This window comes from Mesoplodon densirostris, chromosome 8, assembly GCF_025265405.1.
Source record: "Mesoplodon densirostris isolate mMesDen1 chromosome 8, mMesDen1 primary haplotype, whole genome shotgun sequence".
NCBI classification, from domain to species: domain Eukaryota; kingdom Metazoa; phylum Chordata; class Mammalia; order Artiodactyla; family Ziphiidae; genus Mesoplodon; species Mesoplodon densirostris.
The window spans coordinates 6,826,336-6,849,630 of record NC_082668.1 but is presented as its reverse complement, the minus strand read 5'-3'; the positions used below and the strand labels follow the sequence as shown (position 1 = coordinate 6,849,630).

Genomic DNA, 23,295 nt, shown 5'->3' with positions numbered 1-23,295 from the left:
AGAGTAGCCCCTACTCACCACAACTAGAAAGACTGCATGCAGCAACAAAGACCCAACACAGCCAAAAGTTAAATTAATTAATTATTTTTTAAAAAGAAAAGTATAATAACCTTGATAAATCCCTAGCAAGACTGATGCAAAAGAAAGCTAAAAACCACAAATTACCAATATCAGAAATGAAATAGGGTCCTACAGGTCCTACAGAAATTAAAAGGACAATATGGTAATATTTCAAACAACTTTATACTAAGAAATTTGACACTTTGAGAACAAATTCCTTAAAAATCACAATTTTCCAAAATAAGCAAGAACCAACTTCATACTGTTTACAAGAGACACACTTGCATTAGAAAGCTTGTATGTTACATTAATACCAGATAAGGTAGATGTGGAGGTAAGGACTACTAGCAGAGATAAAGGAAGGGCATATGTCAAGAGGCCATTAACAATCCAAAACGTGTATGCAACTAATAATATATCTTCAAGATACATGAAGCAAAACTGTCAACAGTAAAAGGATGAAAGGGCAAAGGTATAATTACAGTTGGAGATTTAAAACTACTCTCTCAGTAACTGATACAACAAAAAGACAGAAAAATTAGTTAAGAATAGGGATGAAATAAAGAATGTTATTAACCAATTTGACCTAGCTGACATTTATGAAACACTATACCCAACAACTGCAGAAAATTAATAACTTTACTGGTAAATAGAAACATTCAGCAAGACAGACCATATCCTGAGGTATAAAACAAGTCTCAAAAAATTCAAAATAAGTGAAATCATAGAGAGCATGTTTTCAGAGCAAAATGGAATTAGACATCAATTTATAGATATAACAAAAAGATAACTAGAAATTCCCCAAATATTTGGAAATTAAGCAATCCACCTCTAAAAACCTCATGGGTCAATAAAAGAATCAGAAGGAAAAATTACAAAATATTTTGAATTGAAAGATAATGATAACATGTCAAATTTAGCTACAGCTAAATTAGCGCTAAGAAGGAAATTATAGATTTAAAAGCATGAATTAAAAGGCAGGTTTAGGGCTTCCCTGGTGGTGCAGTGGTTAAGAATCTGCCTGCCAATGCAGGGGACACAGGTTCGAGCCCTGGTCTGGGAAGATCCCACGTGCCGTGGAGCAACTAGGCCCGTGAGCCACACTACTGAGCCTGCATGTCTGGAGCCTGTGCTACGCAATGGGAGAGGCCGCGACAGTGAGAGGCCTGCGCAGTGTGATGAAGAGTGGCCCCCGCTCGCCGCAACTGGAGAAAGCCCTCGCACAAAAATGAAGACCCAACACAGCCAAAAAATAAATAAATAAATTTATTAAAAAAAAAAAATTTAGGGCTTCCCTGGTGGCGCAGTGGTTGAGAGTCCGTCTGCCGATGCAGGGTACGCGGGTTCATGCCCCGGTCTGGGAAGATCCCACATGCCGCGGAGCGGCTGGGCCCGTGAGCCATGGCCACTGAGCCTGCGCATACGGAGCCTGTGCTCCGCAACGGGAGAGGCCACAACAGTGAGAGGCCCGCGTACCGCAAAAAAAAAAAAAAAAAAATTAAAAAGGCAGGTTTAAAAAACAACTGAGATACCAACCCAAGAAGCTAGAAAAAGATGATTAAATTAAATCCCAAAGGTAAAAGGAAGGAAATAATTAAAAACAAGAGAAGAAATCAATGAAGTAGAAAACAGATTAGTAGAGAAAAATCAACAAAGGCAAAAAAGTTGTTTTTTGAAAAGCTTAATAAACTTGATAAGCCCTAAGCAAGACTTATGAAAAACAAAAGTAAGCAAACACAAATTATTAATATCAGGAATTAAAAAGAGGAAATTTAGGTCTTACAGACACTAGAAAAGATAATATGAGACATTTTGAATAGCTTCATGCCAATAAATTTGACACCATGGATAAAAGGACAAATTCTTTAAAAAATATAATTTTCCAAAATAATTCAAGAAACAAAACATCTAAAACTCTACAAATAAAGAAATTAAAACTATAATTTAAAAACCTTGCCATAAAAAAATTCCAGGTCTAACTAGCTTCACCAAACATTTAAGAAAGAAATAATAATCTATCTCAGAGAAATCCTTTCCAATAATATAAAAAAGGGAATATTTCCTAACTTCTTTTGAGTCCTGCATAACCCTGATACTAAAACCTGACAAAGACATTACAGAAAAAGAAAATTAAAGACCCATATCTCTCATAGACACAAAATCCTTAGTAAAATATGAGCCAATTGTATATAGCAATACATACAAGTATATCATGACCAAGTGTGCTTTACCCCAGAAATGTAAGATGTGCTTTAACATTGAAAAGGTCAGTCAACAGAATTCACCACATTAACTGAATAAAAGAGAAAAGCCATGTGATCACATCGATAAATGTAAACAAAACAGCATTTGATAAAATCCAACCTCTATTCAAGATAAAACTATCAGCTGCTTATATCACACCCGAAAGGAATCTGGGTTCATTGTGATAATGGGCATAAGACTTTTGGCCTTCCTATGAACAAATACTCTACATGTGTCCTCCTGTACTTCACGTGGCTGCTGGGCAAGACCAGTGGGACAGGCTTCAATATTGGAAGAAAAGCTGCAGCATTTAGTGGGGAAGTCCTGCCACTTAGAGCCCGTCCAGCCCATGAATGGGTGGGCCATGAGTGGTCTCATAAATATAAAGGCTTTGAACCTCTCTTTTAAAGAGAAAAAAAAAAAAAGAAAGAGAGAGATTCCAACTATATGCCATTCTGGAAAAGGCAAAACTACGGAGACAATAAAAAGTTCAGTGGTTGCCAGGAGTTTGGGGGAGAGGGGTGATGAATACAGAGTACAGTTTTTTAGCGCAGTGAAAATACTTTGTATGACATTATAACAATGGATATATGTCAGTATACTTTTGTCCAAACCTACAGAATGTACCATACTATCTACTCCATTAGAATGAACTTTAGGTGAACTGTGGACTTTGGCCATTATGATGTGTCAATGTAGTTCATCCTTGGTTTAGGGGAAAAAAAAAAGAAACACACCACCCTGATGAGTGATACTGATAACACCTACGCATGTATGTGGGAAATTTCTGTACCTTCTTGTTAACTTTGTTGTAAACCTAAAACTACTCAAAAAAAAAGTCTTAAAAAAAAGAACGTTCAGTGTTAGGATAGGTATTTTTGGCAAAACTCATTTCAGTTATACACATATGTATACAAGTTATATACGTGTGTGTTGGTTGGATTGTGATGTAAGATGCATTTTTTAGGTCAAAAAAGTTTGCAAGCCATTGTAGTTAAGTTATACTGGCAAATAAAAGCAGAAATTAACCTCAAAGAAAAAAGAGATAAGACTATCAGTCAACTATAAATACAAGCTAACTTCCTCAAACTTATGAAGGATATTTTTATTTAAAAACAAAACAAGACAAAAAAGTCCCTGCACAGCTGATAACATACTTAACAGTAAAATATTGAAACACTGATCCAATCATTTTAAATGAAAACCTAAGACTGTCTATGAACTCATGGTCATTAACTTCATTTATGAACTGTGGTCTAATTAAAAGATGAACTTAAACACAGACTATATTGTGTACGCTCTTTGCTTCTACAAGAAATAGCTCCAAAATACTGACTAACTGTTCTGTTGCTTTGCTTGTTTTTAGTCAAGTTTTTGTCGCCCAAGTCTGGCAGTACCAGTTTTTGTACCTAACCTTACAGCCTAGGAAACCAGATTGCCAAGTTTAGTAGAACTGTGTGTCAAAGAAAGATAAAAGTGAAATTTGGGTGAATACCTGAAGACGTTTCTATAAATAAGATGATAAGCTTTAGGATATGAACTTTGTGACATTTTTTGCTGTTGTGATTAAAAGCCCCTCCTCTATTCTTTCTTTGCTTACTTCTTGATTCTATAAATTACTTAATGATTAACTGAATTCTAACCATTAAACCAAAATACTAATTGTATTTCCATCTAATTTAAATTTCCTTCCCCAAAGAAATTCATGTTGCCAAAATCATAATAAAATTTCCTGGGAATAGGACTTCTTATAAGGATGTCATGTATTACCTTTCGCAGTGGTCCATACTGTTTTCTGTACTTCTTATTCCAAGATATTCCTATCTTTTTCAAGAGCTTCTGGCCCAGCTGATCAACAGGAATTAGATTACTCTCCTCCTTATGAAAGAAAAGAAAGTCATTTAAGAAAATCTGATAAGATATAACCTCAATACTTATGAGTTCAACGGACCCAACAGGATTAATAAATGTGACTGTAACAGCATACATGTAAGTGGATTAACCATAATTGTTTCAAAATAAAAAGTTTTTTGAACAATAGATTAAGCCTAAGTTTAGAAAACTTGAATTTTGCCACTTTCCATGTGGCAAAGTTTAAACATTTCAAGAGCAATATCCAAAGAGTATTCTAAGGGTTGGTAAATTCCTGATATTATGTGGGATTTTTAGAAGAAATACTCTAGTGCAAAAAGACTGTCTCTTCTGAATGTTTTGAAGTATAACCAAGTTCTAAAAGGGGGTAAGAAGTGACTATTATGGGCTGAAATGTGTCCCTCTACTATCAGAATTCATATGCTAAATTCCTACCCTCAAAATTTCAACTGTGACTATATTTGGATAGGGCCTTTAAAGAAGTGATTAAGTTAAAATGAGGCCTTTAGGGTGGGCCCTTATCCATTCTGACTGGTGTCCTTATAAGAAGAGGAAATTTGGACACACAAAGACACAGGGATGCGCATGCACATAGAAAAGGCCATGTGAGAAAGCAGCAAGAAGGCAGCCATCCGCAAGCCAAGGAGAGAGGCCTCAGAAGAAACCTGCTGACACCTTGATCTGGACTTCCAGCCTCCAGCACTATGAGAAAATAAATTTCTGTTACGTTAGACACCCAGTCTGTGGGATTCTGTTATGGCAGCCCTAGTAGACTAATACAGTGGCCATAGACCAATACTCAACCTAGGTCCCTAGTAAGAAACTGAGAAAAAAAACTGTTTACTAAGAATGAATGAATAAATGAAATGAGACTACCATCTTTGCAACAAGGTACGAAGCAAACATTAAAAGTCATATACGTGAGGTATTATCAATATTGGGAAGGAAAAAGGGGACATAACTTCAGGTCCTATAGACATTAAAAGGATAATATGGGAAAACAGTAAATTCCAAAACCGTATGTAAAGTAAATCCCAATTCTGTTTAAAATAACAATAATAATATCACAAAAAACCTGTAACCCAATCCCAATATATGTATATAAACACAAAGGAAATAGAATGCAAAGAATATATATCAAAGTGTTAACAATGACTGGACATTTGGTTTATTTAAACTTTGTTTCTTTATATACTTTCTTATTTTTTCCCCTCAAATTTTCTACTATTCATATGTATTCCTTTTGTAACCAGAAAGCCTCCAATAAAAATTTTTTTTAAATAGAGAATTTCCCAAAAGACTATGAACAGTAAAAATGTCACTTCTGCCAACTGAATCATAGATCTGATATACATACACACATATAAACACACACACACACACTCTCTCTCTCTACCTGTAATAAGACTGCTTTTAGAATCATCAATGGATCATCAATCTCTTCTTCATTTTGAAGATCTTCCAAATTCACACCTGGATTACTTTTGTCCTCCTAAGAAAGAAAACAATAAAAAAGTTTCGCTTTTCTGGTAAGTGGCCTGAGGTGACCTCTAAAAATGGTTCACTATTCATCTGACTCAGACAACCCCACAAAATCATGCAAGAGATTCAAATCTTTGTGTTCACTTTTAAGAACACGCATGAAACTGCCCAGGCCACTAAGTATATGCATAACCAAAAAGCCACCAAGTATATGAAGGATGTCCCTTTAAAGAAGCAGTGTGTGCCATTCCGTCATTACAATGGTGGAGTTGGTAGGTGTGCCCAGGCCAAAGAGTGGGGCTGGATGCAGGGTCCGTGGCCCAAAAAGAGTGTTGAATTTCTACTGCACATGCTCAAAAATGCAGAGTAATGCTGAACTTAAGGGCTTAGATGTAGATTCTCTGGTCATTGAGCACATCCAGGTGAACAAAGCCCACAAGATGCGGCGCAGGACTTACAGAGCTCATGGTTGGATCAACCCATACATGAGCTCTCCCTGCCACATTGAGATGATCCTTACTGAAAAAGAACAGATTGTTCCTAAACCAGAAGGGGAGGTTGCCTAGAAGAAACAAATATCCCAGAAGAAACTGAAGAAACAAAAACTTATGGCCCAGGAATAAATGCCACAAAAAATAAATGCAAATAAAAGTAAAAAAAAAAGTTTCTATCACTAATCCCTTAAAAAGCAGTTAACGAAATAGGAGTGTTTGTGCCAAGGAGGTTTCAAGATGGAGAAATGATAATAAAAACATCATAATAATTTGTATATGCTTTGGAATCAGGCAGCCTGGTTTTAAATTTCAACTGTGGTTGAATAATCCTGGATGAATTACCTAATCTCTCTGGCATTATCTGTAAATTGGGATTGTGAGATAAGGAAAGCTTCTAGCACAATACACACAGCGGGTTCCAACATCTTCCCACTAAGCACTACTTTAGCTGCATCCTACAATTTTGATATGTTGTGTTTTCATTATCATTCAGTTCAAAATATTTTCTGGTCTCCACCCAATTTATTCTCACTCACTTATGTTGGCCTAACAAAATCCTACCAACCTCTGCAAGCTCAGCTTAAACATTCCCTCCTATTTTCTTTTTAATAAATTATTTATCTATCTATCTATCTATTTATTTTTGGCTGTGTTAGGTCTTTGTTGCTGTGCACGGGCTTTCTCTAGTTGCGGCGAGCAGGGGCTACTCTTCGTTGTGGTGTGCAGGCTTCTCATTGCAGTGGCTTCTCTTATTGTGGAGCACGGGCTCTAGGTGCGCGGGCTTCAGTAGCTGTGGCACGCGGGCTCAGAAGTTGTGGAACATGGGCTTAGTTGCTCCGTGGCATGTGGGATCTTCCTGGACCAGGGCTTGAACCCGTGTCCCCTGCATTGGCAGGCAGATTCTTAACCGCTCCGCCACCAGAGAAGTCCCTCCCTCCTATTTTCTGATCACCCAAGTTTTCACCCTATCTTATGAAGTTACTTGGAAACATGTCAAAATTCCCCTGATAAGGTATTTGTATTTTTTTTTCATACATGGCATCTTGCAAAGGTATTTTAAACTGGCTTAAAATCATAAACACAAATAGACCTAAACAGTTAACATAAGATAAAAATAATAAAGAAATATAGAAGAATATGGCAGATGAAATACAACCATCCTGCTGTAAAATTACTAAAAATGCTGGATAAAGTAAAACACACAACAAAAGAAAATATCTTTTTAAACACATGCTGAACTAGCAAGAGAACATTGGGAAAATCCTCAGAGAATAAGTGACATAGGAATCCAGGGAAGAAATCCAGAGTTGAGGTCTCCAGCCGCCCAACCTTGCTGACACACAGCTTCCACCTTGATGCTCATACAGGACAGGGTCTGGGAGACAATGTGTAAGGACCTACCCAAAGTGGGGAGGTGAATGGCTGGTTTTCTAAACAACCAGCTCTCCAATTCTTTGACACCACCTGGCTGTCCATTAATTCAATTCTGACACTAATGTTGCTAAGTGCCACGAGACTGCCCTCACTTCAGGTATCAGCTGCAAATGGGGTTCCCAGGCTACCTGCACCTCTGCCTGGCTGATTACAAATTCTACAAGCTCCACTTCATGTCTGATAATTTCCTGGAACAGCTCATAGAACTCAGGAACTTATACTCAGGACTAGAGTTTATTACAAAGGATACAAACGAACAGCCAGATGAAGGTACACAGGGCAAGGCTGGAGAGGGTCCCGAGTGCAGAAGCCTCTGTCCGCGTGGAGTTGGGGTGGCCACCCTCCCTGCACATGGATGTACTCACCAACCTGGAAACTCCCTTAGTCCTCTACTTTCAGAGTGTTAATCAAAGTTTCATTATGCAGTCATGATTGATTAAATCATTGGCCCTTGGTGACCAAACTCAATCTCCAGCCCCTGTGCCTCCCTGGGTGAGGGGGTGGGTCTGAAAGTTCCAACCCTCTAATCATGTGGTTGGTTTCTCTGCTGACCAGCCCTCACCCCGCAGGTAATCTCATTAGCATAAACTCAGGTATGGTTGAAAGGGGTTCATTATGAACAAGAAAAGACATGCCTATCACTCAGGAAATTTCAAGGAGCTCTGTGCCAGGGACCTGGGACAAGGACCAAGTATATATTTTTTATTATACCACAAAGATAACATTCCAGCGGAAAGCTAGAAACCTGAAAGGACTATGCTATCGATATAAGCATGACCTACCAAAAAATCCACCCCACAACAAAGGACAATGAGAAACTTGCTTGTTTTGACCTTGATACTAGATGAAGGTGGAAAAACATTTCCTCTAATAATCTGTAATCACAAGCAGGTCTTCATGTGGGTTTGTGGCCCAAATTCACATGAGTTGTATGGCTCTAGAACCACCAAGTCTAGATCTTATTTTAAAGGTATTAAAGGTTGGAGGTGACCCCAGGCATGTGGTAGAGACAAATACACATCTTTCGTGGAGGAAGGTACTTTTAACTCAGGCTTCAAATTACTCCTACACCGTGTTCTTAAAAAACCAACCAGCCAACCAAGACCACAGTCTAAAATAACAAAATCATAAGGAAACAGAATCAGCAGATATCCAAAGACCCACAAAGTCTTCAGATACTGCAATTATCAGAGAATAAAATAGTATGTTTAATATGTTTAAAGACATTTATGGCTAAGGAACAAGAGATTTAAAAATGGTAGGAGGGGAGACGCAGGCCGGCATTGCCTAGGGTGTGACACGCTGGTGCTGGTGCAGGTGGCACGTGGGCTGGGCCTAGCCCTCCTGCACTCTGCCGGTGTCCAACCTTGGCCTTGTGGGGACAGGCTGGTCCAGGAGGCACCAGTCCCAGGGCTGCCTACTTGGAGCTGTTGTAAAGCCTCGTTGTCCCACATCCTCAAATGTGCAAGATGATGTTTGAAGTGATTTCAACCATCAGTGAAGCAAAAGACTCCACTCTGGAAGGCACAGGTGAGGCTCCTCTTTACACCAGATCGAGAGCCACATTTTGAATAGTTAATGACCTCCATGCAAGAGGCAAGAGATCATCTTCTACTTAGGATGAGAGAGACTGAGATGTTGGCTTTCACCGAGAGAACATTATGTGGGGTTGGTCATGAAACTTGTTCCTTGCAGACAGCTCCTTGAAAGGGAAGAAGAAATTGCTAAACTATAAGCAGAAAAAACAATACCTGTCTACATTTAGTGTATCTGGAATCCTCTGTCTCTAGGTATAAGAGATCTCTCAAGATAATGGTAGTAGAGAGACAAGCAGTGTCCAGCAGGTGTACCTACGGAAGTTGCAATTCTTAAAGCACTCATCATTATGTGAACACCACAAAGCTCGTGTTTCTTAAAGAGCAGAATTTAAAAAAAAAAAAAAAAAAAGGGATGCTTCATAGAGGCCGTGAATAAGGAAATACACAAGCACAAACAGAAAGCAATCTTCTGATTGTTCTTTAAGCCCCGAGGAAGACCTTGCTAAAGTACCAGAGCTTCAAGACCAGAGAAGCAGTGCAGAGGGCAAAACCAGATGAAAGAACGCCTGCCTGCCCTCAAGTCACGTGACGGAACCGGGAGAAGAGCCTGACGCTGCTGATCACTTCCAAAGAAATGAACACAAAATTGCAGAGAAGTGCAAGGAAGCACAAACCAGAAGGAAGACGCGAAGAAAAGAATCATGACTTTTGAGCCACGCTACCTCACCACACAGTGTGAAGCTACCTCTGTGCATGACGTCGATGATAAACTTAAATAGGAAAGTGTAAATAAATATTTTATGCCTCAAAATACTGAGGATAAATCCCACCAGCTAGAGAAGTGCCTGAAATCTGACAACGGCTGAGCAAAATTGAAGAAATGTCTGCAGCCAGCGTGGAGGAAGGCAGAGACGCACTCCCGAGGCGGAAGCTGAACCGACGTGGAGGGCGGGAGCACTCTCTGAGGCTGAAGAGAGAGAGGGCAACGTCGGAAGAAAAGGCTACCACAACTGGAAGGACAAAACCAAGAACCACAGTGGGAAAGGCAAAGAGGAAAAAAGAAATGAACAACATCATAACTATTTATGAGGCCTGTTCGCAAGTTTCTATGAGAATCTAATAAAAGATTTCAACTTCACCTTTTAGAGAGAATGAAAGAAAGTTAAAATAATCGTTTGAAAGGGCTGGGGCTGCCCTAGAGAGTAAGGCTCGCTACTACGGGGCCCTGCGGCTGTAAGACAGCAGCGTGAAGGACGGCAAGAGGGTGAGAAGCAGCAGCGAAGGATGGAAACAGGGAGGGCGGACTCAGACCAGAGGAGGATGAGAAGGGCTTCACTCCACCTGACCGGAGTGCGCCCTAACAAGCTAGTGTCTTGGCAAATAGGGCACAAGCATTTGGGAGAGGCTTGTATGGCTTCCTCAACCCAGAACTGGATAAACCCAGTTCTAGAAATAAAAGAAATGGAAGGTTAAGGACCAGAAAGAGTGAAATAAAACTGTCTTTTTCCAAAAATGTCTACAACGTAAGAGGGTTTAGCAAGATGGTTGATGATAAAATCAATGTACTAAAGATAACTGTACTTCAATACACCAGCCATGAATAGTCCAAAAAATACAGTAGAGACACAGCCCCCCAGAACACCTCCCTGATCAACATTTTCCCACTAGAACACTTAGACTTTAAATACCCAAACTTTACAAAACATACTTATCTCTCAGTACATTCTAAGTACAACTGATAGAGCATCAGAAACACAGGTAGATGTTCTGAAAGGCAAAGTGAATGTCAACAAAGGGAACACAGCATCTTGAATACTGCTGGCACTCAGAGAAGCCATGTTATTACATGTGGAGCAATTTTTCATTCACAACGATATTAACTGTTTGACACTCTTGAAGGTAGGTTTTAAGCATTCTACATCCTAACATGATGGGTTGGAACTTACCAGTGTTTTAGTTACATTTTAGAAAACTGGTTGAGAGTTTGGTGCTGGTGTGTAATAGATTATAATTTTTCCCACTGCAAATAACTGGAAGTGGATTCCCAATTAGTGCTTTCTTTTCTAGAGAAAATTATGAAACTTTTGTAGAAGACATTAAAGAAGCTCTAAAAACCAAAAAGATGTATCTTATTTACACATGTAGATACAAAATGCCACTACTTTTATGTGTGTGTATGTGTGAGAATATTGACAAGGTGATCCTAGAAATGTTCAGAAAAGCATTAAAATCCAAGACAGGCAAAACACTCCTGAAGAATAATAACACATAGGGAGACTTGCCCTACCAGTTATCATAACATAGTATAAAGCTACAGAAATTAACAATGTGGTATTTGCCTAGGAATACAAAAAAAGAACAATAACAACAACAACAAAAACAGAATACAGAGCCCCAAAATGGACTCAAATGTAAGAAAACAATTGATATAACAGAACTGGCATTGTAAACTGGTGGGGAAAGAATGGATCATTCAATAAATGGTAATGGGCAACTGGGTACCCAGATGGAAAAACAACATCACAACATTCACAGCAAAGCATTCCAGGAAGACTGAAGTTTCAATTGTAAAAGGCAAAACTATAAAAGTTTTAGAAGACAATATAGGAGGAAAATCTTTGGTTGGTGCCATGAAAGAAAAGCTGAGGAATGGTTACTGATTAAAGGAGACTTAAGACATATGCTAACTAAATCTAATGCATGATCCTGGGCTTGATACTAGAGTGGGGAAGAAAATGCTCTCAAGGATTTGGACGAGGCTGCTGTGAAATCTGAATATAAAACATATATTAGATAATAAATAATATTGTATCAGTGTTAAAGTTCCTGATTTTGACCTACGCTTATGTAAGAGAATGTCCTTGTTCTCAGGAGATAAACACTGAGTTATTTAGGGGCAAAGAGGTCTAATGTCTTCAACTTTATCTCTAGTGGTCAGCACTGATAATGCTAACTGTGTGTGTGTGCACATGCATCTGCATACAGAGGATGTGTCTGCATAAATGTGGCAAGATGTTTAACAACTGGAGAACCTAGGTGAAGAGTATACAGGAGGTGTTTGTACTATGCTGGTTATTTTTCTGTAAGTGTGAAATTATTTAGAAATAAAAAATTTAAACTTCTATCTGTATTAACTTTCAGTGCCTATAAGTTTTCTACAGAGTGAATATATAATAAATGGCAAAAGATTAGCCTCACCAAAATAATGGGACTAGGAAAGGAAAAAGTTGCAAAGATACTTTTAATCTAATTTCTATACTTACTTGAAACTGCCAGTTTCCCAAATGATCTACATCTTTAATATACACATGATAATGGCCTCCGTAGCAACCACCTTTGTGTATAATAACTGAGAAGAGGTCATACATATATTCCAAGTCATCTAATTCACTCTACAAGAAAGAGCACAAACATTGATACAGTTTACATAAAATAAGAAGATACATAACCAAAGGCGGAAAAAAAATTTCAACTATTAAAGTTAGTAAGAAACTTCACTATTATTGTTATTTAGGGTAAAGTAAGATAAATTTGATTAATCGGCTTTAAAATTTGAAATTCGTAATTCTTAGACTGAAAATTATCTATCGTTGATCTAATACCAATCACATTACGCCAAATTCTGCCTCCGAGTTAAACATAAAAACATATATCCAGGGACTTCCCTGGTGGTCCACTGGTTAAGAATCCACCTTCCAATGCAGGAGAAGCAGGTTTGATCCCTGGATAGGGAACTAAGATCCCACATGCCACGGGGCAACTAACCCCGTGCGCCACAACTAGAGAGAAGCCCGCACACCGCAACAAAAGATCCCTCAAGCTGCAACTAAGACCCGACGTAGCCAAATAAATATTTAAAAAAAAAAATATATATATATATATATCCAAACAAGATGTTATTTTTATGTACTTTGGCTAAAATCATGTAACCCCATGTGATAACAAAACACACACTACCCTATCAGAGTTTTAGCAAGAAAAAACCATCTTGTATTAAACCTATTATGCTGCTTTATAAATGTGCTCTTTAGCAGTTGAATTCGTCCTATATTTTAACTAGATTGTCATGCACCTCAAAGTCAAAGGGGTATCTACTATCTATCACCCCTCCTGATACTTCAGTCCTCTGCATATAACAGGAGTTCAGCAGTCATGAATACTACCTGGTTTCCTTTAGAGGCAGTTTAGTGGAATGAACAGGTTCTTTCCTGATTTATCAATTCTATGATCAATCTCTTCTACAAGTAACGTGCTCTGTAATTATGAACACCTACACTGGCATTAAAAAAAATCTCCTTTAGGTTAAGGGACACTTGGCATGTGGACGCTACTTGAGGGAGTGCCAATTATTTAAGAACTTATTTGCTTAAACTGTACTTTTTAAGTAAGCAGCATTTTTAAAATGTCTGGCTTAGGGAAAAAACAAGAGAGATGTAAACAAAGATGCAAAATGATAATTTTTTTCATTAATACAGAAATCAGAAAGTAAAATTATTGTAAATTTCTCAGATAAGTGCTGTTTTGCTTTTTTCAGTTTTGTTATTTCAACGTATGTCAAAATCATGTGACAAACTACTGGTTTTTTTTTGGCTGCACTGCACAGCTTGCAGAATCTCAGTTCCCCAACCAGGGATTGAACCCGGGTCATGGCAGTGAAAGCCAGGAATCCTAACCACTAGGTCACCAGGGAACTGCCATGACAAACTACTTTTTAGAAAAGGACAAAAATTTTTATATGAGATAATGGATGTTAACTAAACTTATTGTGGTAATCGTTTCATAATATATGTAAACCAAGCCCTCATTCTGTATACCTTAAACTTACACAGTGATGTATGTCAATAACTTCTCAATAAAAATGGGAAGAAAAAAAGAGAATTAACTCAATTATTCCGAAAACAAAGTTTTTTTTTCAGGCAGCAAATAGGAGCAGGGGAAGTACTCTGGAAAACCTGTTTATTCTATGCGTGCCAGTAACAGGCTCAGGGCCAACACATTAGAAGCTTTGAATGGAAATTAATATAATAACGAAACCAAAAAGCTCAGTAATTAGGCTTGAAGTAGAGAAAGCCCCACCTGAATTTTAGACCATTTAGAAAAAAAGATTGCTTTTATACATAGAAATTCAACAGCTGGCTAATAAATGTTCTGGACTTACACATATAAAGAATGATTTGTAGTAAGAAATGCATCAGTCTCATCACTCTGATCTTGGCATGTATACAATTACATAGAAAATATTTCTAAATAGCTTATAAAGTAAGTAGATTATGTCATTAATTTGTGTTTAAAACTTTTTCTTTCCCATGTCTTAGGATTACAAATTCTACACTAGTGACATTCCAATTTCTTGTTCACTTTCTAGATGTGTAATTCATTCTTGCATCTAAAGTAAACTAAATCCAAATAGGAATGTACTACGGAATGGTAATTGTTCCTAATGCAGGGTCATTTCTAATTCTGTTCTTAAATTTTCATTTCAAAGTTTTTTCAAGGAGGGTTTAGTAAAAAGAACTGGGAACAAATCCATACTTTGGAAGTTCAAAAGAACTGTCATAAACTAGTGGTTCTCAGCCGGGAGCAATTTTACCCACCTTCCCTCCCCGCTGGAGACACGGACATTTGGCCAAGTCTGAAGACATTTTTGTCACTACTGGGGGCAGAAACGGGAGATGTTACTGTCATCTAGTAGGTAGAGGCCAGGGATGCTGCTTAATATCCTACAATACAGGGCACATCCCACCACAACAGAGAATTATGCAACTCTAAATGTTAACAGTGCCAAGGCTGAGAGACTCTGCACTAAGCCAACGGTAAATCAGGTCAATAAAAGATTCAATCTTGAGAGGGTAAAAGAAAGAATTTCAATACAAAATAGTTCAAACCTGTTCACAAAATGGCTTGAGATTGATCCGGAGAGGGAACGTATAACAGCTTGTTTCCTTGTATCGTTCACACTTCACAAAATCAAAATTAAATCTTAATAATGAAAAAGTAAGAAAGGGAGGCAGCTTACACAATTTCGCCGACTGTCAAAAGAAAAAATTTTTAATTTTTAAAAGCTGAATCATATAGAAGAATACATAATGTTTCTTAAGATATAAAAAAGTGACCTATGACACAGTTTTAAGAGAAATATGTCCTTAAGTCACATAATCACCATGGACTCAATATAGCTCTTGATATAAACTCATCTATTTTTATGGGGCTAAAGGTGATATCACTCACTTATACTTACAACTAAAAATTCACAACCCATTTGTACGTTTTAATGTCACTATCCTAACAAAGCTATCTGATGAGGGTGCCCCCCCTCGAACAGTGTTTTTTAAAAAATAATTAATTAATTAATCAGTTTATTTATTTTTGGCTGCATTGGGTCTTCGTTGTTGGGTCTTCGTTGCTGCACGCGGGCTTTCTCTAGTTGCGATGAGTGGGGGCTACTCTTCGTTGTGGAGCGTGGGCTTATCATTGTGGTGGCTTCTCTTGTTGCAGAGCTTGGGCTCTAAGCACACGGGCTACAGTAGTTGTGGCACACGGGCTTCAGTAGTTGTGGCACACGGGCTCTAGAGCGCAGGCTCAGTAGTTGTGGCACACAGGCTTAGTTGCTCTGCAGCATGTGGGATCTTCCCGGACCAGGGCTCAAATCCGTGTACCCTGCATTTACAGGTGGATTCTCAACCACTGTGTCACCAGGGAAGTCCAAACAGTGCTGCTTCTTTTTTTTTTAAATTAATTTAATTTATTTATTTACTTTTGGCTCTGTTGGGTCTTCGGTGCTGAACGTGGGATTTCTCTAGTTGCAGCGAGTGGGGGCTACTCTTCATTGCAGTGCGCGGGCTTCTCATTGCGGTGGCTCCCCTTGTTGCGGAGCGCAGGCTCTAGGAGCGCCGGCTTCAGAAGTTGTGGCACGTGGGCTCAGTAGTTGTGGCTCGCAGGCTCTAGAGCACAGGCTCAGTAGTTGTGCTGCACGGGCTTAGCTGCTCTGCGGCATGTGGGATCTTCCCGGCCCAGGGCTTGAACCCGTGTCCCCTGCATTGTCAGGTGGATTCTTAATCACTGCGCCACCAGGGAAGCCCCTCTAATAGTGCTTCTTTCCTGCCCGAGCCCTGGCCTTTCACCTTTCACTTTCCCCCAGGTCGCTATGTCTACTTTACCTAGCAGACACGTAGTTCTTATTTACTGAAGAACCGGAGCTCTTAACCTGTGACCTGGGGACGTGTTTCAATGGATCTGAACCCTTGAAATTATATGAAAATTGTATGTGTATATGTATTTTTCTGGGGAGAAGAGCCACAGCTTTCACTAGACTTTCAAAAGGACTCTAACTCTTCAAATGTTGACATCCATTGACTGGGGTTTCACAGTTCTTAAAAGCAGATAATAAGATATTTTTTAATGCCTTGCTTTAAAACAAAACACTAAACTGAGCTACTTTTTATTTAAAAGGCATCAGCTTTTCTCAATCCCCTTGCACTAAAGGCATGTGAGGAGGCAAAAAGAATCCTTCCCCACATTTAAAATTATCCATAATCATAAACATCTAACATTCCTAAAAATATATTTAAAACAATTCTACAAATCTAGTGGGTGAAAAGAAAAGTTAAATGAAAATACAGTAACCTAACAACATGGCAGATTTTCAAACTAGCTCAAAAAAAACATCTAAAAAAAGTGAGTAACTCAACTATAATGTGGCTCAGGAAAGAAAGACTGCTCAGAACAAGATGATCTGCATTAATTTAGGTAATGCAACCAAGCCTAACCTTAGAATGCAATAAATCTAACCCAGCTAGAAGGCAATTTTTAAAGTATCAAGATCAAAACACTTCCACTGAAAAAGAATTAAACCAATGATAGAAAAGGTGCATACAAGAATTGCTTTTGTTTAACAAAAAGTTCTTATTTTACTAATGTGCAAATTAAGGTCAACCAAAAACTAAGAATGTGTTTAAGTGTCTTTCCAAGATGCTTCATCCTCTGAATTTTATATTTATTTTATTAGGTTGTAGTTGTAACACTAAAGAGGCAATACAAAATAAATAAGAAAAAATAAACCCCTCTTTGGTTTTCATAAAGGGGTAAAGGCTAGATGGAAATAAATATTAAACAATATAAAATTCACCCCAGTTTCAAATCCTATTGTGAAAGCTACAGGCATGGGGTTTATTGTTTTCAATTACATTTTCACCTATAATCCCCAGGATCCAAATCAATGTTGTGTGCTATCTAAACCAACCCTCATTTTCTTTGTTGGAAAATTCAATATTGTCAGCTCTAGGAATAGTGCTAACACTCTGTCTTAACAGAGTAACTGCAAAGATACATCTTTAGTGGTATTTCTTTAAGCCAGGGCTCAATTACCACTGGTTCAATTGAGTTCAAGGTTATCACGCTAATGAACAGCCTGTCATATCATCTGCCAGCAGTGAATTAGTTCCTACTGCAGATAATAATAGCAGCTGAGTTGATGCCATGTTGCAAAAGAAATCACTTGCTTAAATCTTGTCCTCCTTTTTTCCTGTATTTTGCTCTGTTGTACAGAGAGAAACCCTGGCACGCTCTGTCAATCCCTGTAATTAGCAAGATACGTACTTCCAACTGGGGGAGGAGGAAAGGCCATATTGGATTTGCTAGTCAGGGAGGAAATATACACACATCAATACTGTAAAATAACTGCAAATGTGAAAATAAAGAAAGCCATTTGTACAGTGGTAGACCAAACAAAGGAAAGCTCAACAAGCTTCCTGGTTGGCAGAAATAAAAATATATTGCCTTCTTCATAATGGTAACTTGCAAAAAAAAAAAAAAAAAAAGGTTTATTTAAGAAACACTGAGGTACAAATAATTTTTTCCTGTGAGAAAAAGAAGCTGAGAGAACTGCTGGGTTGAAAGCTTAAAAAAAATGCTTTACTGTAAAAAATTAAAGTACACACACACACACACACACACACACACACACACACACACACACACACACTTATATATAATATAAATGTCTTTTCAATCCTTAGTACTAATTAAGAGCTTCATGTATATCTTCAAGACACTTCATACAAGTTGACTTCCCTTGACGGACCTTCCTGCTACCAAACACTGAGCAGGCACCCTTAGAAAAGGCAGGGATCTATCTTTACCTTTGCTGCTTTAACCAGCCTGTCACAAGTCCCACAGTGGTACAAGTTGTCGTAGTCAAAGACTTCCTCTTCCACATACATGTTCCAGAGTGCATCTTCCAAACCTGATACATTTCTGACCGCTACTGTGAGATCTAAGAAGTCTTCCTGAAATACACATGAATATAACATTGAAAAAACAATTCCACAGAGGTTCACAAACATCACCAATTCATACATACACTGGGAATAATTAGATATATTTTTTTCTAAAACACATATATTTTTTCTATATATGAAGGTAGAGATCTCCTGATTAGATACTGTGAAATTCATAACAATAAATCATTCTTTCTAAACCAAACTATAACTTAGGTTAAAATACATCAGGAACCAGTTTACGAGTTCACTGTAGACACAACGAAACCTATTTCATCAGGAAATAAGACAAACCATTTAATACACGAATTGAGAAGAGTTATTAGTGCTGTCTTAGTCTCTAGGCTGGCATGGCAAGGCCAGGGTTGGACTCTCTCATGTAAACTCTTCTTCCTCCTCTTCTGCTAGGGCTGGTTTAAGAAAAAAATTATTTTGAGCCAGGATACAAAGGTATTTTTACGAAAATTAAGAGTGTATTTTGCAAAATGCGAGTCTACCAATTCTACTAAAAGTACATTTGAATTACAACATATTTCTAGTAATAAACAGTTACAAGTTGACAAGTTTAAAGCACATTTATAATTTTGTGTGCATGTCTGTGCAACAGCATTACCTTAAGGGATTATGGGGGTTGTAAAATAATAGCACTCATTAGTTCAAGGTGGAAATCTCAAGTAATAAAAGTAACATTCATATATGATTTATAATATAAATATGTGAAAAGTTAATGTCTGTAGTTTATAACGTGCCTTCATATATGTTATGTTTTGAAATTACTTTGTGAATCATTACATTATACTGGTCAATCATACAGTAATCCAAAGACATACAACATCTTAATATTTCCAAACTAGGCTGGCCAAACCTTCTATTAGCATAGGCAATAAGGGCCAAAAAGTCTTTTTTATGCCCAACACTTTCATAAAAAATAGAAATATATATATACATATATATATTCTAAAAAAGCAATTAATGCAACATTTAGAAAATGGCATTTAATTATTTTACTCATATAGTCAAATACAGAAACTTTCTATAACTCTTGCCATAAAAAATATTTTTATTAAAGGACAACTGTTCAGTGATAATCATTTGCTATATAAGATTTGTAGTGCAAGTAGTGATTATTATATTTATATGAGCAAATTTCCAATTAGATGAAATGGGCAATCTCTGTTATGACAAAGAATTGAAGGTTACACTAGCTTAAACAGGATTATAATATCTTTATATAAATAATATTTAAACCTAAGCACACACATACAAATGAACTTTCTGAGGGGTATCAATAAACTAAATTCAATATTTAATTACAGATCTGTCAATTTAAACATTCCTCAGTATTCTCTATTTTTATTACTTCTCTAAGTAACTTTCTTTATAATATTCCAACCACCAACCATGATGATATTGGCTTTTCTCATAACGTCACTGGTCCCTACTTGTAAACACCCCCCAAATCTACTTTCTAAATATTAGAGTACTAAATAAATGATTAAAGCTACATCTTAAGATATCTACTTCTTTCAGTTTACATGGAAAAATCTGGATTATAAATTTATAATCTGGGTGTAGCTAGAGTACAAGAAAAAAACTGATAAAGTTATTTCTAGTAATAAACACATTAATCCTCATGTGGTATAGATCACAGATTGAATTGCATGAATTATAATTTATGATTTAACTTATTACTAAAATACTCTTGCATATTCACCTGCTTTTCACTGACATTCTTACATTCTTTACAAACAATCTGGTTAACAATGGTTCCGTGATATAGACGATTGATGAGGTCATGGCCGGAGGTCCCAACTAAAGAAGTTTCCAGAGCACTAAAGAGAATGCGATTCAGTTCCTGTACATCATGTTGTCTCATTTCCTATAAAACAGGTAACTTTTAAATGTAATTTTGTGCTTCAGATTTTTAAAAACAGATTTTTAAAGTGATAGTAGTTTAAAAACACAAGACGTATCTAGAAATCCAAAGGTAAGCCTCGATCAAATGTAAGGATGACTGTGCTAAACAAGCTGAGAGCAGGTAAGAGACCATCACCTATTTCTACTTTTACTACAAAATGAAAATATAAACAGACGGTGTTCAGTGTGTACATATAACTCAATTCACTTGAAAATAGGAAAGTGCATTTATTCTGTGGGACACCATACGCATGGCCGGGCCACAGAGAGGAGAGGGGAAGAAGGAACATACAGGCACAGAACAGTCTCTCTAAGAGCCGGCAGTGTGTGCACAGTGGAATCTCAGCTCAGAGGGACTGGTAAACACTCTGAATTATCAGCATTTGAAAAGAACTAGAATTTGCTGCTTTGATATACAGACCAACTAAAGGAAGACTAACACAGTGCTACTGAGAAAAATTCTGATGGAACCTGCTTTAATCTAAGAATCATGCAACTGTATGTGAACAGGCTGAACTACTCCCAAAGAACCATTTATAAACCCAAAGCCAAGGGGCACACCAACACTTAGAAGTGGACAAAACAAGAAAGAACCAGCACAGGAACCCGAGGAAGAGCCAGGCAGCGGAGAACCAGGAGAGCGAGGTCACGGGAACAGCGGAGGGGTGGTGGGCGCTACTACTGAGGGCTGTGGAGAGACGAGCGGCGTCTCCAGGACCTGGCGTGAGGGTGCCGTGAGTGACTTTGACAAGAAGGCAGGAAGCGGGCAGAGAGCAAATGGAAAGCGCAGAAGTAGAGGCAGTGAGGGACGATGACTTTGAAGATAAGTGTCATATGAAGAGAAGCTGAGAAAGTAGATGGAAGCTGGAGTAACACGTGGGACTCAGGATCTTTTTCTTAGTTTTTAACACACAAGACACTAGATCATATAAATTTCTCCAATATCACTGGTTCTGATGGGACAGAAAACTTGTGGAAGTTTCAAAATCTGTTTCTGAACGATCCTAAATTTGGCAAAGGTGACTCAGAGACCCTCTCTACCACTGCAGGTCCAGTCCTAGAGGGTTTACTACATGATTTTATTTAGAAATCAATCAAGCAATAAAGTTTTCACAGTTTTTTAAGAAGTATGAAGCCAGCAATTGAGAGGAAGCTCATTATCAAAAACAAAGGGAAATCCATCAACTGATGACTAGATTAAAAAAAAACACAAACCACTGTGGCATACCCATCCAACAGAAGATTATCTGGCAATAAAAAGGAATGAAGTGATGATACATACTACAACACGAATGAATTTTGAAAACATTACTTTAAGTGAAAGAAGCTAGTTACAAAAGTTCACATATTATACAATACCATTTTTGTGCAGTGTCCAGAACAGGCAAATCCACAGAGACAGAGAGATTAGTGGTGGCCAGGGACTCAGGGGAAAGGGCATGCAGGGTGTGGGGGACTGGTAATGGGTATGGGGTTTCTTTCTGGTGAAATGTTCTAAAATTGACTGTAGTGATGCTTGTACAACTCTGTGAATATACTAAAAACACCCACTGAATTGTACCCTTTAAAAGAGGGAAGCTTAGGGCATAAGAATTATATCTCAATAGGCAGGTTTTTTTTTTTAAACAAGGAAAGAAAAAGAGAATTAACCCTAAGCCCCTGCCCTACACCAGAAACTCAACACACACTCTTTAGGGAATGTATTACACCCCACTGTACTCCCAAGCCCAAGCCCCACCTCTCTAACCACATGGCATCATCTAGTTAATGAGTGTTTCTGGTTAAAAGACAAGAGTTTATAGTTTATTTTTGAAGGCAACATCCCCTTATTCTGATCATTGTCTCTTTAAATTCTGTGATGGTCTCCCATACCTTCAACTCTGCATCTATTCCATAAAAAACCGCAGACCTAGCTTTGATTTTATACAGCTAACAGCTCATCAATATCGACAACACACATCTTAGTGCTGACAAATGTTTAGTGTTTGTATACAGTGAAATACTTTCTAGGAACTCAACAAAAAAACAAGAGGACGTCCACACACAGTAGGATACAGGAAGAAAATGAAGACAGTCAGGAGAAAGGCAGGACAGTGAAAATGAAAAGACCTGCCGAGAATGGTTTCACTGTTTTGCTTGAAGCAAATGTTCAAGTTGGAACACCCGGATTCAAACACACAAGCATGCCATAAAGGCAGACAGAATTACTGCCAGTCAGCTTTTTAAGTTGATAAGCAGTTTGCTATAAAAATGGCAATTTCCATTAATGTAACAGGTGGTATATCTCAACTAGACTATACAAATGGTAGAAATGATAAAACCCAGCTCTTATACTTCTCCCTGTATCTTCAACCCTCTCCCTCAACCCCAAATCACACTCATTCATAAAATCCTGGATATAGCCAAGTGTCTAAAAATGTTTTACTGGTTTGTAATTATCTAATATTAGAAGTAAATATTTAAACAATATCTTGAGACCATAAGACAAAATTAAAGGAGAAGTTAGATAACATTATGAAGCCAGTGTTCAGTCTTTACTGCTGGTCACTCTTCCCTGGAGAAGCTGACCTTCGTACCTCATCACTGGTCCACCCAAAGCTGTCAGTGAGGTCTGTGGTGGACGCGGCTTCCTGGTCTAAGAGCAGAAGCTGTGCAAACAACCGCTGTAACTGCAAAGGTATGATTCGGACCTGAATGAGAAAAAAATGCATTTCTAAATATCTTTTAAATGTTGGTTGGGCCTTTTTAAAAGAACTGCATACTAATTTTCTCCTACCTCCTAGTTCATTTAGTTCACTTGGGAGAAAATTTATAAATACTGTAAAGGGTGAATGAAGATTCATTTTTCTTTGAAAATTTTAATTCAATACAATTCTTAGCTATACTGACATATCACAGATCAGTATTAAAACCCAAACAGGCCCTAATAAACCACCCAATTATTTACAGAATGACAGTATTTCAAGTCTCTAATAGTTC

General features: G+C 37.8%; 1 protein-coding gene and 2 pseudogenes across 5 annotated transcripts in view; 2 read left to right on the top strand and 1 right to left on the bottom strand.

Annotated features, from left to right (window-relative positions):
• USP40 (ubiquitin specific peptidase 40) overlaps nt 1–23,295 on the bottom strand; it is a 94,222-nt gene that overhangs the window by 64,646 nt on the left and 6,281 nt on the right. For 4 of the 5 annotated variants that reach the window (XM_060106089.1, XM_060106087.1, XM_060106092.1 and 1 more), the window contains 7 exons: nt 22,893–23,006; nt 20,114–20,278; nt 18,262–18,408; nt 15,010–15,153; nt 12,388–12,516; nt 5,573–5,668; nt 4,075–4,182 (listed from right to left, as the gene is read on the bottom strand). In XM_060106089.1, coding sequence (XP_059962072.1) covers nt 4,075–4,182; nt 5,573–5,668; nt 12,388–12,516; nt 15,010–15,153; nt 18,262–18,408; nt 20,114–20,278; nt 22,893–23,006 — 903 coding nt within the window. The remainder of the gene's footprint in view (nt 1–4,074; nt 4,183–5,572; nt 5,669–12,387; nt 12,517–15,009; nt 15,154–18,261; nt 18,409–20,113; nt 20,279–22,892; nt 23,007–23,295) is intronic. The other variant, XM_060106088.1, reaches the window with a different exon arrangement.
• Nucleotides 2,389–2,538, top strand: LOC132495540 (small nucleolar RNA SNORA11; annotated as a pseudogene).
• LOC132495378 (large ribosomal subunit protein uL22-like) lies at nt 5,733–6,265 on the top strand (annotated as a pseudogene).